The sequence below is a fragment of the Mobula hypostoma genome, chromosome 5, assembly GCF_963921235.1.
Source record: "Mobula hypostoma chromosome 5, sMobHyp1.1, whole genome shotgun sequence".
NCBI lineage: Eukaryota > Metazoa > Chordata > Chondrichthyes > Myliobatiformes > Myliobatidae > Mobula > Mobula hypostoma.
In genome coordinates, this window is record NC_086101.1 from 107,126,534 (window position 1) to 107,141,442 (window position 14,909).

At 53.0% G+C, this 14,909-nt stretch overlaps 1 protein-coding gene across 3 annotated transcripts in view; it reads right to left on the bottom strand.

The window, feature by feature from the left end:
* Positions 1-912: 912 nt before the first annotated feature.
* The window catches only part of LOC134346890 (B-cell lymphoma 6 protein-like), a 32,811-nt gene continuing 18,814 nt past the window's right edge, over positions 913-14,909 (bottom strand). For all 3 annotated transcript variants that reach the window (XM_063048711.1, XM_063048712.1, XM_063048710.1), the window contains exons 3-10: positions 13,802-13,981; positions 11,610-11,831; positions 10,453-11,070; positions 8,767-8,924; positions 5,966-6,136; positions 3,609-3,739; positions 2,870-3,007; positions 913-1,304 (exon numbers count right to left, since the gene is read on the bottom strand). In XM_063048711.1, coding sequence (XP_062904781.1) covers positions 1,179-1,304; positions 2,870-3,007; positions 3,609-3,739; positions 5,966-6,136; positions 8,767-8,924; positions 10,453-11,070; positions 11,610-11,831; positions 13,802-13,965 — 1,728 coding nt within the window. In that variant the 5' untranslated portion in view covers positions 13,966-13,981 and the 3' untranslated portion in view covers positions 913-1,178. The remainder of the gene's footprint in view (positions 1,305-2,869; positions 3,008-3,608; positions 3,740-5,965; positions 6,137-8,766; positions 8,925-10,452; positions 11,071-11,609; positions 11,832-13,801; positions 13,982-14,909) is intronic.

Consider the following 14,909-nt stretch of genomic DNA (forward strand, 5'->3'; position numbering starts at 1 on the left):
AAGGGGGATCAGGGCCCTGTCAACTCTCACACGGAGAGTGGACTAGGATGGCAAGGGGAGACAGGCCGGAGGAGCTCGGATTCAGATTCATTCATTTTATCACCTGTTTACAGTGAAATGCCTCCTTTGTATCAACCACCAACACATTCCCAGGGTGTGCTGGGGGGGGGGGGGCAGGTCACTGACCCCAACCCGTGGGAAGAAACCAGAGCAGTCATGGGGAGAAAAACAAATCTCTTTCTCAGTCCCAAGATAAAATCTCCCCCTCTGCATCTCACCGGCCCCGCTGAGATTTGGCCACCTCTCTCAAACGAGCTGGGATTGATACTGATCATTCTCCACCTGAAGTCCCTGTACGGGTGTTGCACTGCAGCAGACAAGTTGAGCCTTCGGGCTACACATCGGCCGTGTCAGTGGGCGAGGAGAGGAATTGGCGGGGCGGTGGGGGAGGAACAACTTCTTCGCCCGAACGTCTCCTGTGTGAGTGTTTACGCCCAAAGGGCAGACAAATAACTGGTTTAACAGCTCAGCTGGGGACGAATGCCAAGGAGGGGATGCCTCCATGCACAGCAAACGGTGGCGGACAGGGAGTCGAGGGGAAAACCAGCCCCCCCGATGGGCTGGGCGGGGGGAATGAGTCATCACGCATGACCGTTTCCTAATCAGCAGGGTGAACATCAGAGCAATAAAGCCTCAGATGCACCACTGCATATCACCAGTCCCCATCACAACAGGAGCCATTTAACATAATCTTTCACACCCCCTCAGTAACCTTTCCGTGGTCACGGCATCTGCAGGGTTAAACCCAGTGCACAAAATAGGCAAGGAACTGGCCCCACCTCCCTCCCTCTCCAGACCTTGCCCTTGGGACACCCCCCACCCCTTTGCAAACCCAAACCCTCCCCCTCCCTGCAGCATTTCTTGAGCACCCACCTATTAACATAGCAGGTAAGCGTTCTCCCCAACCTAACCCGAAAGCCCCAGCACCACTCTGTACAACGTCCTTCAGCAAACTCCACCCAAAACACTCCCCCGCAACACGTCCCGGAACCCCTGGCCCTCGCCAGAGGTCAATTCTGCTGGCAGTCAGTGGTGGTCGTGCTGGAGGGAAGGTAAGGCTGCCTCCGCAGGTCGTAGCAGCGAAGGGGACGGCCAGCGTGCCTCAGCGAGCTCCTCCTCTAGCAGGTCTGGAGCTCAGGGATCACCTTGTAACGGACTTTGGTGTTAGTGACAGCACCGTGTTTCTGCCGCAGGTGCAGGCGCAGTTGGCTCTTGTGTCGGAAGTGCAGGTCACATTTTTCACACTGGAAATGGAAGCGAGGCAGCAGTCAGAAACAGAGGGGAGTTCCCTCACCATCCCATCACACACTCCCGGGGTCAGACACAGAGTGAATCTCCCTCCACACCGTCCCATCACACACTCCCGGGGTCAGACACTGAGTGAAGCTCCCTCCACACCGTCCCATCACACACTCCCGGGGTCAGACACTGAGTGAAGCTCCCTCCACACCGTCCCATCACACACTCCCAGGGTCAGACAGAGTGAATCTCCCTCCATCCGTCCCATCACACACTCCCGGGGTCAGACACAGAGTGAGGCTCCCTCCACACTGTCCCATCACACACTCCCAGGTTCAGACACTGAGTGAAGCTCCCTCCACACCATCCCATCACACACTCCCGGGGTCAGACACAGAGTGAAGCTCCCTCCACACTGCCCCATTACACACTCCCAGGGTCAGACACAGAGCAAATCTCCCTCCACACCACCCCATCACACACTCCTGGGGTCAGACACAGAGCGAATCTCCCTCCACACCGTCCCATCACACACTCCTGGGGTCAGACACAGAGCGAATCTCCCTCCACACCGTCCCATCACACTCTCCCAGGGTCAGACACAGAGCGAAGCTCCCTCCACACCGTCCCTTCACACATTCCCGGGGTCAGACACAGAGCGAATCTCTCTCCACACCGTCCCATCACACACTCCCGGGGTCAGACACAGAGCGAATCTCTCTCCACACAGTTCCATCACACACTCCCGGGGTCAGACACAGAGCGAATCTCTCTCCACACAGTTCCATCACACTCTCCCGGGGTCAGACACAGAGCGAATCTCCCTCCACACCATCCCATCACACTCTCCCGGGATCAGACACAGAGTGGGGCTCCCTCCACACTGTCCCATCACACACTCCCGGGGTCAGACACAGAGTGAAGCTCCCTCCACACTGCCCCATTACACACTCCCAGGGTCAGACACACCGTCCCATCACACACTCCCAGGGTCAGACACAGAGCAAATCTCCCTCCACACTGTCCCATCACACACTCCCGGGGTCAGACACAGAGTGAAGCTCCCTCCACACTGTCCGATCACACACTCCCAGGATCAGACACAGAGTGAGGCTCCCTCCACACTGTCCCATCACACACTCCCGGGGTCAGACACAGAGTGAAGCTCCCTCCATACTGTCCCATCACACTCTCCCGGGGTCAGACAGAGTGAAGCTCCCTCCACACCGTCCCATCACACACTCCCGGGGTCAGACACAGAGTGACCCTCCCTCCACACTGTCCCATCACACACTCCTGGGGTCAGACACAGAGTGACCCTCCCTCCACACCGTCCCATCACACATTCCTGGGGTCCCATCACACACTCCCGGGGTCAGACACAGAGTGATCCTCCCTCCACACTGTCCCATCACACACTCCCGGGGTCAGACACAGAGTGAAGCTCCCTCCTCACCGTCCCGTCACATACTCCCGGGGTCAGACACAGAGTGAAGCTCCCTCCACACTGTCCCGTCACATACTCCCGGGGTCAGACACAGAGTGACCCTCCCTCCACACCATTCCTTACATGATATGGCTTTTCTCCAGTGTGGATCCTGATGTGGCTCTTCAGTGTCTGAAGATGTCGGAAACGTGTCCCGCACGTTTCACAGGGATACGGCTTCTCACCGGTGTGGATCAGGACGTGAGCTCGAAGGTGAGCAACCTGAGGCAGGCAGAAAGACTGTCAATGTGCACATCCTGCTGGAGGAAAGTCCCACAGCACGTCACAGGAGCGGTACGGGGGGGCGAAGGGGCTGAGCCAGGCACCAAGAGATGCAAGGGGCATGTCAGCGGAGGCAGATGTCCAGAGGGTTACAGAGGTACCCAGGCACCTTACAACATTGGAGATACGGGATCTCGGCTGCAAAGGGAACCGGACTCAGGCAGATGTTGCGGGGGGGGGGGTGCAGAAGGGATCGGGTGGATTGAGTGGACCAAGTGATGGTTTGCCAGAGAGCACATGGCTGTGTTGCCTCGTAGGATGGGAGTGGAGACAGAGGTAGATGGGAAGCGGGAGGGAGGGATGTCTCTAACACAGAGTGTCAGTCTCTCCCCCATTTCTGAGCACAAGGATGGGTTCAGGCCCCCCCCAGTCAAGGACCAGAACAGAAAACTCAATAGCCCACCTCACCCCGTGAGGTACTGAACTTCCTCAGACAGAGGGGATGATGCAGAGGAGAGGGGAGACGGAGCGTGCTGGGGTGCGGGCAGAGGGACAGGAGGTGGGAGGGAGAAGACGAGATGGGGGAGAGGGTGGTACTCACCTGCACAAACCTGGCCCCGCACGTCTCACACTTGTATGGCTTCTCCCCAGAGTGGATGCGGGTGTGGGTCTTCAGGTTGGCTGGCCGGTTGAACTGGGCTCCACAGACATTACAGCGATAGGGCTTTTCTCCTGGCAGAGAAAGACCGGGCAACGTGACCCACAGGAGAAGGCATCTGGTGCCCAGCAAGTGAGGAAACCCACCCACAGAACTGGGATTGGTTTCTAATTGTCACAGTGAAAAGTTGTTCATAGAGATTGGATCACCACACAGTGCACTGAGCTAGAACATTAACAGAATGCAGAATAGAGTGCAACAGCTAGAGAGAAAGTGCCGTGCAGGTAGACAATATCATAGCTACAACCGCTTACACAACATCAGCAGGACCAAGGAACTGATTGTTGACTGCAGGAGAAGGAAACCCGAGGTCCATGAGCCAGTCCTCACCAGAGGATCAGCAACTTTAAATTCCTCAGTGTTATTATTTTACAGGGCCTGTCCCGGGCCCAGCACGCAAGTGAAACTATGAAGAAAGCATGGCAGCACCTCAACTTCGTTAGAAGTTAGCAAAGACTCGGCATGATATCTAAAATTTTAACTAACTTCTATAGATGTGTAGTGGGGAGTATATTGTTTGGCTGCATCACAGCCTGGTGTGGAAACACCAATGCCCTGGAACAAAAAAATCCTACAAAAAGTAGAGAACACGGCCCAGTCCATCGTGGGTAAAGCCGTCCTGACCATTGAGGATGTTTGTCGCAGGAAAACAGCATTCATTATCAGGGACCCCCACCACCCAGGTCATGCTCTCTCCTCACTGCTGCCATCAGGGAGAAGGAACAGGAGCCTCAGGACTCACACCACCAGGTTCAGGAACTGTTATTACCCCTCAAACATCAAGATCTTGAACCAAAAGGGAATAGTTTCACTCAACTTCACTTGCCCCATCATTGAAATGTTCCCACAATGAATGGACTCACTTTCCAGGGCTCTGCATCCCATGTTCTCAATATTTATTTATTATTATTATTTCTTTCTTTTTGTATTTGCACAGTTTGTCGTCTTTAGTACATCGGATGAATGCCTAAGTCGGTGCGGTCTTTCACTGATTCTATGTTATTATTCTATAGATTCACTGAGTACACCCACAAGAAAATGAATTTCAGGGTTCTATATGATATACTTGCACCCTGATAATAAATTTACTTTGAACGCGTGAGGTCAAGAATATATCTCATCATACTAGGGGAGTGTTCGCTAGTCTTATAAACAATGGGATGGACGCTGTCCTTGATCCTGGTGTTACATACTTTCTGGCGGAGGGAGAGGGGAGGAGGGGGTGTCCAGGGAGGGTGGGGGCTCTGTTTATGCTCACTGATTCACTAAGCTAGTGAGAAGTGCAGACAGAGCCTATAGAAGGGAGGCTGCTTTACGCTGAGTTAGGCCCATGCCATAGCAAGCCATGAAGCTTCCAAGCAGAAAGATTTCTACATTGATAAAAATTCATAAGGGTTGATGGCGACATGCTACATTTCTTTTGCCTAATGAATAAGCAGAGGCGTTGGTGAGCTCTCGTGGCTACGATGCCCAAGTAGATGGACCACGACAGGAGACTGATGATGCTTCCCGGGGTGGGTGGCCAATAACAAAGACATCCGTTGACACGAATGGAGGAAGGCTTAGTGGAGGTGTCCGAGGTAGATTTCAAATATTGAAAGGCCTAGACAGTGTGGACATGGAGAAGATATTTCCAACAGCAAGAGAGTCCAGGAGGGCACAGCTTCAGAATAGAAGGACAGAAGACAGATGAGATGGAAGCTCTTTCGTCAGAAGGTGGTGAGTCTGTGGAATTCATTGGCACCGAGAACTCATTGGGTATACTTAAAGCAGAGGTTGATCGGTTCTTGATTAGTCAGGGTGGCAAAGGCTATGTGGAGAAGGCAGGAGACTGAAGTTGAGAAGGAAATAATGGGCCATGAAATAGCAGAGCAGGCTTGACGGGTCGAATGGCCTAATTCTGCTATGCCTCGCGTTCTCAGTTTTTTTCCTTAGACAGGGTCAGTGCATCGACTGCACTGTTATTGGTGGTGTGGAGGCTGATGCAACAAAGACTTTTAAAAGACACGAACAGGTACATCAACTAAGAAAAACAGAGGTTTATGTATGAAGGGAAGGGTTAGATTGATGATGGAGGTGGTTTACGCAAGCCCTAGGAACTCGAAGCTTTCAGTATTAACTCTGTTGATGTAGACCATCAGGACACTCGCCTTCCTGAAGTCAACGACCAGTTCTTTTGCTTAGCTGAGGAAAAGGTTGTCCTGACATGACACCACGCCACGCCACGCAGACAGGCTCACCTGTGTGGATAGTCTTGTGACTGGCCAGGTTGCCCTTGTACCGAAAGGAATGGTGGCACATGTCGCATTTGTAGGGCTTGTCGTCGCTGTGGACATGCAGGAAGTGCTGCTGCAGTGACTCCTCGTCCGGCAGCTTCAGATGGCAGGCCCGGCAGGAGAAGAGGCCATTCTCTGCAACCAGAAACCCAGCGGGACACTTAGCGGACATTCCAAACCCACCTCATGTGGTTCGGCCCCACACCCTCCTGGAAAACTTCCCTGCCAACGTGCCCCACCTCCCCGTCAGAGGCAGTGGGGAGGCCACCTCTGACCCCTCAACCCTTTCCCTGAGATCAGCATGCTTTATATCCTGACACCCATGTCTTGCCTGTCCCAGTAACCTTTCAGCCCTCGTTACCACAAATCTACGTAGAATGCAGTACAGGCCCTTCAGCCCACAATGTTGTGTTGACCTTTTAGCCTACGTTAAGATTAATTTAACCCTTCCTTCCCACACAGCCCTCCAATCTCTATCATCCACGTGCCTATCTAAGAGTTTCTTAAATATCCCTAAAGTACCTGCCTCTACCACCTCCCCTGGCAGGGATTCCAAGCACCTACCACTATATTTTTTTTACTCACATCCCTCCTGAAACACAGGGAGAAGGACAGCGCACAGTACCTTGCACACGGATGCACAGCCTCCCTTACCCTACAACGCAATTGCTTACTCTCCACGTGCACCAGTCTTCTGCAGGAAGCATTGAGCCCTCAGCTGCGACCAGCAAACCCAGCATGGGGCCTTTCTGCAGATTTGGGGGATATTCCTGCCCTCCTCCACACAGAACATAGGAGTACAGCACAGGGTCAGGCTAGTCAGCACACGTCGTTCCAAACCAGCTAAAACACCCAACACTAATTCCTCCTGTCTACACCATGTCCACATCCCTCCATCTTCCTTACATCCGTGTGCCTATCCAAACCTCTCTTAAAAGCCTCTAACGTAGTTTCCTCTACCATCATACCAGGCAGCGCATTCCAGGCATCCACTGCACTATAAAAACTTACCCCTCACATCCCCTTCCACATGCCCTCCAAAAGCAGGAAGCACCCTGGTGAACCTCTTCTGCACCCTCTCCAAAGCCTCAACATCCTTCCTATCGTGGAGTGACCAGAAGTGTGTAGAATATTCCAGAGGTGACGTAACTAGAGTTTGATAAAGTTGCAACATAGCCTCCTGACCTTTGAACTCAATGCCTCGACTGGTAAAGGCAAGCAATTCCATAAGCCTTCTCAAACACCTTATCAACCTCACAACCACTTTCGAGGAGCTACCAACTCGGGTTCCAAGATCTCTGACTCAGCAACACTTCAGGACCTTGCCCTTAACGAGGTCTCCTTGCATTTACCCTACCGAGGCGCAACACGTCACGTTTATCTGGGTTAAACTGCATCTGCCATTTCTCACCCCATATGTGCAACTGATCTATACTGCACAGCGTGCTTTGCCAGTCTTCCACACTATCCACAGCTAAGAGGGCAGCAAAGAGAACAATCCAACACAGGAAGGGCTTGGCCCAGTGCTGGATTCAACTAAATCTCCTCTGCCTGTATATAACCCACATCTCTCCACTCCCTGTGTATTTGTGTGGCTAACGGCCTGTTAAATGCCACTATATCTGCTCCCACCAGCCGCCTTTCTAGGCACCTACCGCTCTCTATATTAAAAACTTCTCTTTTGAACGTTCACTGTCCCACCTTAAACATTTGCACTCTAGTATTGACATTTCTACCCTGGGGAGACACTCCCCACACTATCAGCGCTTCTCATTTTTTTTTAAATAAATATAAACTTCGATCAGGTCTCCCTTCAGCATTTGAGAAAATAACCTAAGTTTGTCCAAACTCTCCCTATACAAGCTCATACCGTCTAACCCAGTTAGCATCCTAGTGAGTCTCTTCAAAGGACCCCAACCTACTCACGAACAGGAGAAAATCTACAGAAGCTGGAAATCCACAGCAACACCCACACACAAAGTGCTGGACACCCCTCCTCTGGTCTCCCTTTTTAATTCAGGCACATCTCCCTTCCCTCTCAGTCCTAACGAAGGGCCTCGGCCTGAAACGTTGTCTGTTTACTCTCTTCCATAGCAGCTGCCTGGTCTGCTGAGTGGCTCCAGTATTTTGTGCACGTTCCTCCAACTTAGTTACTGCCCGTTACACCACCGGCATTTAGGGCAGAAGTGAAGCTCCTCCATCGCTATCGGTGTTCAGGGCTTCCTTCACCTTGTCAGCTGCTTCCTCTCAGTTTCCACCACGGTCAGTCATGCAAGTCCTGGGTGGACCGTCATACACAGATGTAGAAGGATTCTTTATTGCTGCTTCCACAACAATTTTGTTTCGCCAGTCAGGGTTGTTAACCCTGAGCTGAACCCCCGAACCTAGAGGACCAGTGGACCACTCTTAGTCTAGCCTCTACCCTTTGACCTGTTTGACATGGGTGACCCTACCAAGAGCCAGAGCACAAAGCCCTGACTCCAGCCAACATCGCTCTCCCGGTGACTGAGGCACACAAGCCTTCCGACCACAAGGTTGTGGTTCTCTTGGAGGAGATAACTCCAAATCCTTCCCTAAATGGGGTGACCAGCATTGCATGCAATACCCTAAGTGCAGCTGAAAGAGTATTAGGGGCTTGGTTTAGCACCTCACCCTCAGGACAGCCGATACAGGACAGATTTCTGTCCTTCACCACCCCGGCCTCTACACCCTCAGAAGCACACTGCTGCACACAGCTGGAGCAGCCAACCGCACGACATCCTCACCTGATCCGCTGTCAGAGAATTCCGAGTGGCACTCCGGGACCTCCTCTCCGGGCTGCTCGTCCAGGATCCGGTGACAGAACTCTGAGGCATGCTCACACTGCAGCTCACACACCGAGCAGACGGACAGGCTCTGGGATTCCCGGGAGTCCGATGAAGACCTGAGCAGGTTCGAAGACAAAAACCAGGATGACCCAACACCCAAGGAGAAGGGCTGTGTAAACCACCCACCACAGAGTGATTAGACTCTTCCCCCAGGTCTGTGGTGTGGGGGAGGGCACCGACACCAGTACTGGTCTGAGGGGAAAGGAATTGACAAGCTGCAGGATACAGGTTACTCCTGCTAACATGGTCTAGATGGGCCAAACAGCCTCAATCAGGCAGCAGAGATCCTGGACCTGAGGTGACCAGAATTGTTTGGTACAGGAACTATCCCAGTACCTAAACACCCAACCTTACCAACAAGAGTTCGGTATATTTCATTAAATAAGTTTTATTTGTTACACCTATATCAAAACATACAGTGAAATCCGTTGCTTGTGTCAACGACTAGCAGAGTCCTCGGAGGATGGGCTGGGGGCAGCACACAAGTGTCACATGCTTCTAGCGCTGACGTAGCACGGCTACAACTTATCAACACTAACCCGTACGTCAACAATGATACAACTTATACTAACCCGTAGGTCAACACTAACCCGTACGTCAACAATGATACAACTTATACTAACCCGTAGGTCAACACTAACCGGTACGTCTTGGGACAAGGGAGAAAACCTTCGCTGTCGAAGGAGGACATACGAACTCCTCACTGGTGATGTAATAGCGTTACGCTGACCGCTACACGGAACATGACAGCACAGAACCCTGCCGGCCCAGCCCAGCCCACCACGTGTTGTGCTTTTAATCTGCTCTACGATCAGTCTAACCCCTCCCTCACACTTCATTCATCACGTGCTGTGTCGTATGATGTGGGCGATCACAGTGACCGCGATTGTTCTTGGCAAATTTTTTCTGAGAAGTGGTCTGCCATTGCCTTCCTCTGGGCAGTGTCTTTACAAGACGGTGACCCCAGCCATTATCAATACTCTTCAGAGATTGTCTGCCTGGTGTCAGTGGTCACATAACCAGGACTTGTGATGTGCACCGGCTGCTCCCATGGATTCAGGTAACCCTGACCCAGGGGGAGGGGCTGTGCTACACCTTGCTTAAGGGTGACCTGCAGGCTAGTGGAGGGAAGGAATGCCTTACACCTCCTTTGGTAGAGACCTATCTCCACCTGATCGAGCACATAGTCCTCCATTTTTTTTTTCATCCATGCACCCATCAGAGTCTCTAGTGTTTCTACCTGTTGCTCAGGCTACGGACGGTTCTCAACAACGGGACCCTGTCGTAAGCCGAGGACCTCCTGCAGAGGGGATTCCACTCCCCCAAAGGGCAGGGCCATGAGTGACAGGCCAGAGTTCCCAGGAGCCGAGGGAGGACATCCCCCCCATGTCCAGGGATAAGGACCGAGACCCTGAGGGTCACGCTCTGAGTGTGGGAAGGGAAGTTCTTGCCACATTATGGAAGTATTGAATGGTCTCCTGGCCCTTGTACCCAGTTCACTCGGCTGGTGTTAGAAACTTCCCCCCACCCAGCTCAGGGTGCCCAGCAGCACCTCCCTACACCCAATGCCCACGCCTCACTCACCGGCTGACTTCTTCACCATGGGCCGCCTCTTCCTCGCCCTCCACCTCGGGGCTGCTGGGGCTCCGGTCGCCATGGGGCTCGGGCCGAGCCTGGGGCTGGGACCTGCCAACCTGGTTTAGTGAGTTGAGCACGATGAATTTGTACTTCTTCCAGTTGCAGGCCTTGGGGTCAGGCGGAGGCCCCGGGGTGGGCGCCTGGTCGCCCGGGGGCGGGCTGCGTTCCAGCCCGGCGCTCTTGGACTCCGTGGGAGAGTTGGGCCTGCAGTCCGAGCGCTGCGGGCTGTCGGGGACCGGAGGAGACGGCTTGCCGCTCTCCCCGCCCGAGGCTACTGCCTTTCCGACGTCCGCCCTGTGGGCAGCGCCCCGCGCACCCAGCCCGGCCCCCGGCCCCTGGAAGGCGCTGAGCCAGGCACTTCGCCCGCCACTGTCCACCACCGCCTTGTGCGGGGCCTGGCAGCCGGCAGGGAAGTGGAAGGCAGACTCCGGCAGCAGGCCGCAGCCTCCCAGCGGTGGGGCCAGGGGCCGGCCCGGGAACAAGGAGCCTGGCGGCAGGAAGGGGAGCGGCTGACTTGCATGCGGAGTCTCCAGCGACTTGAGAAACGTGTGAGTGAACGGGGCCCTGCAAAAGAGTAGAGGGAGGGAGGGGAAAACGGTTACTGGTCAGAACACAGTCAATCTGCACTACATCACCCCAAGTCCTGCACTCGATTCAATGAAGCACTGCCTCCCACCGGCAGCTCAACACTGCACTCCAGATCACGTCCCCGTCTAGCGTCACACTGTAGACCACGCCACAGTGCTACCCTTGCCCCCTCACTGATCACGGCCCTCTTTGGATACTGCCCCGACTCCACCCCACGACCGAGCCCCCCCTCCGGCAATGCGGCATACCCCCACCCTCACTCTCTTCACGCCCCACCGCCATCCCAGACAGCATCTCCCCCTCTGCACTGCATCCCTCCCTCGTCCCCACCCCAGCAGTGGGACTGGTATCCAGGGGCAGCAAGGGAGCCGTGGTGGGAGTGTGGGGGTGGGTCAGGTCTCACCAACCCCTCGCCTCTGCCTGGGGATGGGGGTGGGGGTGCGAAGGAACAAAGCCCGCTGCTCCCAGTCCGGGGGGGTGGGGCGAAGTGACGCTGGGAAGCATCGGGGTCCTACCTGAAGTGGGCAAAACTCCGGCAGGTCTCGACCACGTGCTCCATCTGCAGGTAGCTGGCAGCGGTGAGGACCTCGGCCACCGACCCCACATCCAGCGGTAGGCAGGACGTGTACATGAAGTCGAGCAGTAGGCGGAAGCCCCCCGCAGTTACCCCGCGGGGCAGGGTCAGCAGAGTGACGTGCCTCTTCGTCTGCTCCGAAAAGATGGAATAGAAGAAGCCACTGAGAAGAGAAGGGAGAGACTGTCAGTGTGCCTGATTCAACACTACTTCCTGGCGCGGGTGGGGAGGGGAAATAAGAGGAAAACTGTCCATTCGGCCCATCCTTAAGAGATTATCAATGCTCCTGATTCAACATTATTTCCTGGGGGGGAATAAGCGGAAAACTGTCTATTCAGCCCAACCCACGCTATTCCCACGCTCATTCGCTCATTATGTGCCTTGTCATATGCCAAGGGCAATCATGGTCTTCCCATGACCACGATTATTCCTGGCAAAGTTTTTGACAGAAACAGCTTGCCATTATCTTCTCCTGGGCAGTGACTTTACAAGATGGGTGACCCCAGCCATCAGCAATATTCTTCGGAGGCTGTCTGCCTGCCATATAACCAGGACTTGTGATGTGCACCAGCTGCTCCCATGGCTAGTGGGCTAGCGGAGGGAAGGAGCGCCTTACACCTCCTTTGACAGAGAGGCATCTCCACCCTGCCAGCCTAATTCCCACTACTGAAAACAAAAGATTCTGCAAACGCTGGAAATCCTGAGCAACACCCTCAAAATGCTGGAGGGCAGAACAGTACGGTAGTTTAGCAGTTAGCATAACGCTTTACAGCGCCAGCTGTAAGATTGCGGTTCAAACCTGACGCTACCTGCAAGGAGTTTATACGAGTTCCTGTGTGTGTTCCAGAATCCTCCCACATTCCAGTCACGTACAGGTTCGTCTTAGTGAACCGTGCAAGTGCATGCTACCCGCATTAAAGACATACTCAGTTGGTGGGTTAATTGGTCGTGGTAAATTGTCCTGTGATGAGGCAGGGTTAAATCAGGGGTTGCCGGGTGTCGTGGCTCGAATAGGTGGAAGGGCATTGTCCTGTGGGGAGGCCTGGTTCATTCTGCCTGTCGAAAGTCGCTTTGTTGTGCTTGGTTTAGGTTAGAAACTGCAACCACTTTTCCCATTGGTTATCCATCTGGCATCCAGTTGCACACATCCCGGACATAAAATGGCACATGGAAGGGACTTGCTGTCTTCCTTTAAGGCAAGCGCTGGACATAACCGCTGGGAAGGTATGCTCTGCTCGCACCTTTAGCCAGTTGGTTGACTATTTAGCTTTGCAGGGCAAATTTTTATTGCTTTAAGTAATTGATTAGTATTCTGTCTCACTCGCCAGACCCGTGAAACTGATTCAATGTTACAGGCCTGTTCCGCGCTGCATCACAATAAACAAACTTGCGGTTACTTTCACCATGACTGAGGGTACACCCGGTTATTTAGCACTGGCAGTCTGATACATCTTTATAGGAATGGTGTGACTGTAGCCAGGTTTACATTCGAGGTCAGATATAGCTGCATGGGAGGTATTGCAGAGAAGCTTCATGTTATGGCTAAAACGAGGTGGCATAAATTTGAAGGAGAGTACAGGGATCAGAGGTTTACTTTAAAACCACAGCAGTGGCTCTGTGAAATTCATTTCCAGGAATGGTGGTAAAAACATTAGGGACATTTCAGAGATGCTTTGATTGACACACTGATGATAGAAAAATGGAGGGTTATGCAGGAGGGAAGGGTTAGATTGATCTTGGAGTAGATTAAAAGGTTGGCACAACATTGTGGGCCGAAGGGCCTGTACTGTGTTCACTTGAACAATTCCTAGCGTGAAAGGGTTGGTCCACGAGGAAAGGTTGGGTTGCTGGGCAGAGAGTTATTGGAGTTTTGTGAATCGAGCTGTGTTCTGAAGGGGATTGGAATGGGCAGATGGTATGAGAGGATGTCTCCCTTGGGGCATCTAGAACTCAGGGGGTGTAGTTACAGACAGAGACGTGGAGGAATTCTCTCAGGGGACAATCTTTGGCGTTCTCAACAGCAATCACTGAATGTATTCAAGGCAGGGTGACAGAGAGAAATCCAAAAGGGGCCACGGTCTCAGGCAGGGTGGGGGTCATTAAAGATTTCATGTCAGCGCGCTCTCCACGTACCTGCAGGCCACGAGCACAGCCTTGTGCGCCCTGAACTCCTGGCCCTCCACCAGAACCTTGACATCGGTCAGGATTTCCCGCTTCCGCATCTCATTCAGGTTGAGCATCATGTCGGTGGAATGTCGCGTAAACTCCTTGACGTAGCTGTCTGCCGCCGATCCCATCGTTACCTGTGCAAGGCTGGGGGTGGGGGTGCAGAACACGTCAGAAAAACTGCCCACGCACAGTTTAACCCTACCCCACTACCGCTTCCCAAACAGGCAGAAGAATGGAATGATCTGGATGCAGGAGGAAAGAATGAGTAGATTTGTTTGGCATGTGTGCAGTGAAATGGGTCAACTGTATCCATGACTTAATACATTCCAAGGACGGTATAATACACCAGCGAGGCCTAATTCAGAGTATTATGCTCAGTTTTGGTCACCCTCCAAAGATGTATATAAGTTTGAAAGAGTACAGAGAAAATCTACAAGCATGCTGCCAGGTCTGGAAGACCTGAGTAATGAGGAAAGATTTAATAGGTTAGGACTTTCTTCCTTGGAACGTAGAAGATTGAGGGGAGATTTGATAGAGGTATTCAAGATTATGAAGGGTATCGATAGGATAAATGCAAGCAGGCTTTTTCCCCACTGACGTTGGTTGTGACTACAACCACAGCTCATGGAGTTAAGGGTGAAAGGTGAGAAGTTTAAAGGGAACATGATGGGAAACTTCTCCTCATGGTGAGAGTGTGGAACGAGCTGTCAGCACAAGAGCTGCACGCAAGCACAATTTCAATGTTTAAGAGAGATTTGGATGGGTACATGGATGGCAGAGGTATGGAGGGTTATGGTCCCAGTGCAGGTTAATGGGAGTAGCCAATTTAAATGGTTCAGCAGGGACTAGATGGGCTGAAGGGCCTGTTTCTGTGCTGTACTTTTCTACGACTATGTGCCGGGGGCACCCCACAAGTGTTGCCATGCTTCTGACACCAACATAGCATGCCCACAACCTACTAACCCATACAGGCCATTCAGCCCCAAAAATCTGTTCTATCACCCCATCTGCACCCAACCGATATCTTTACTTTCTTAGAAGGTTGAGGGGGGTAGCTCATCACCAAACTCTA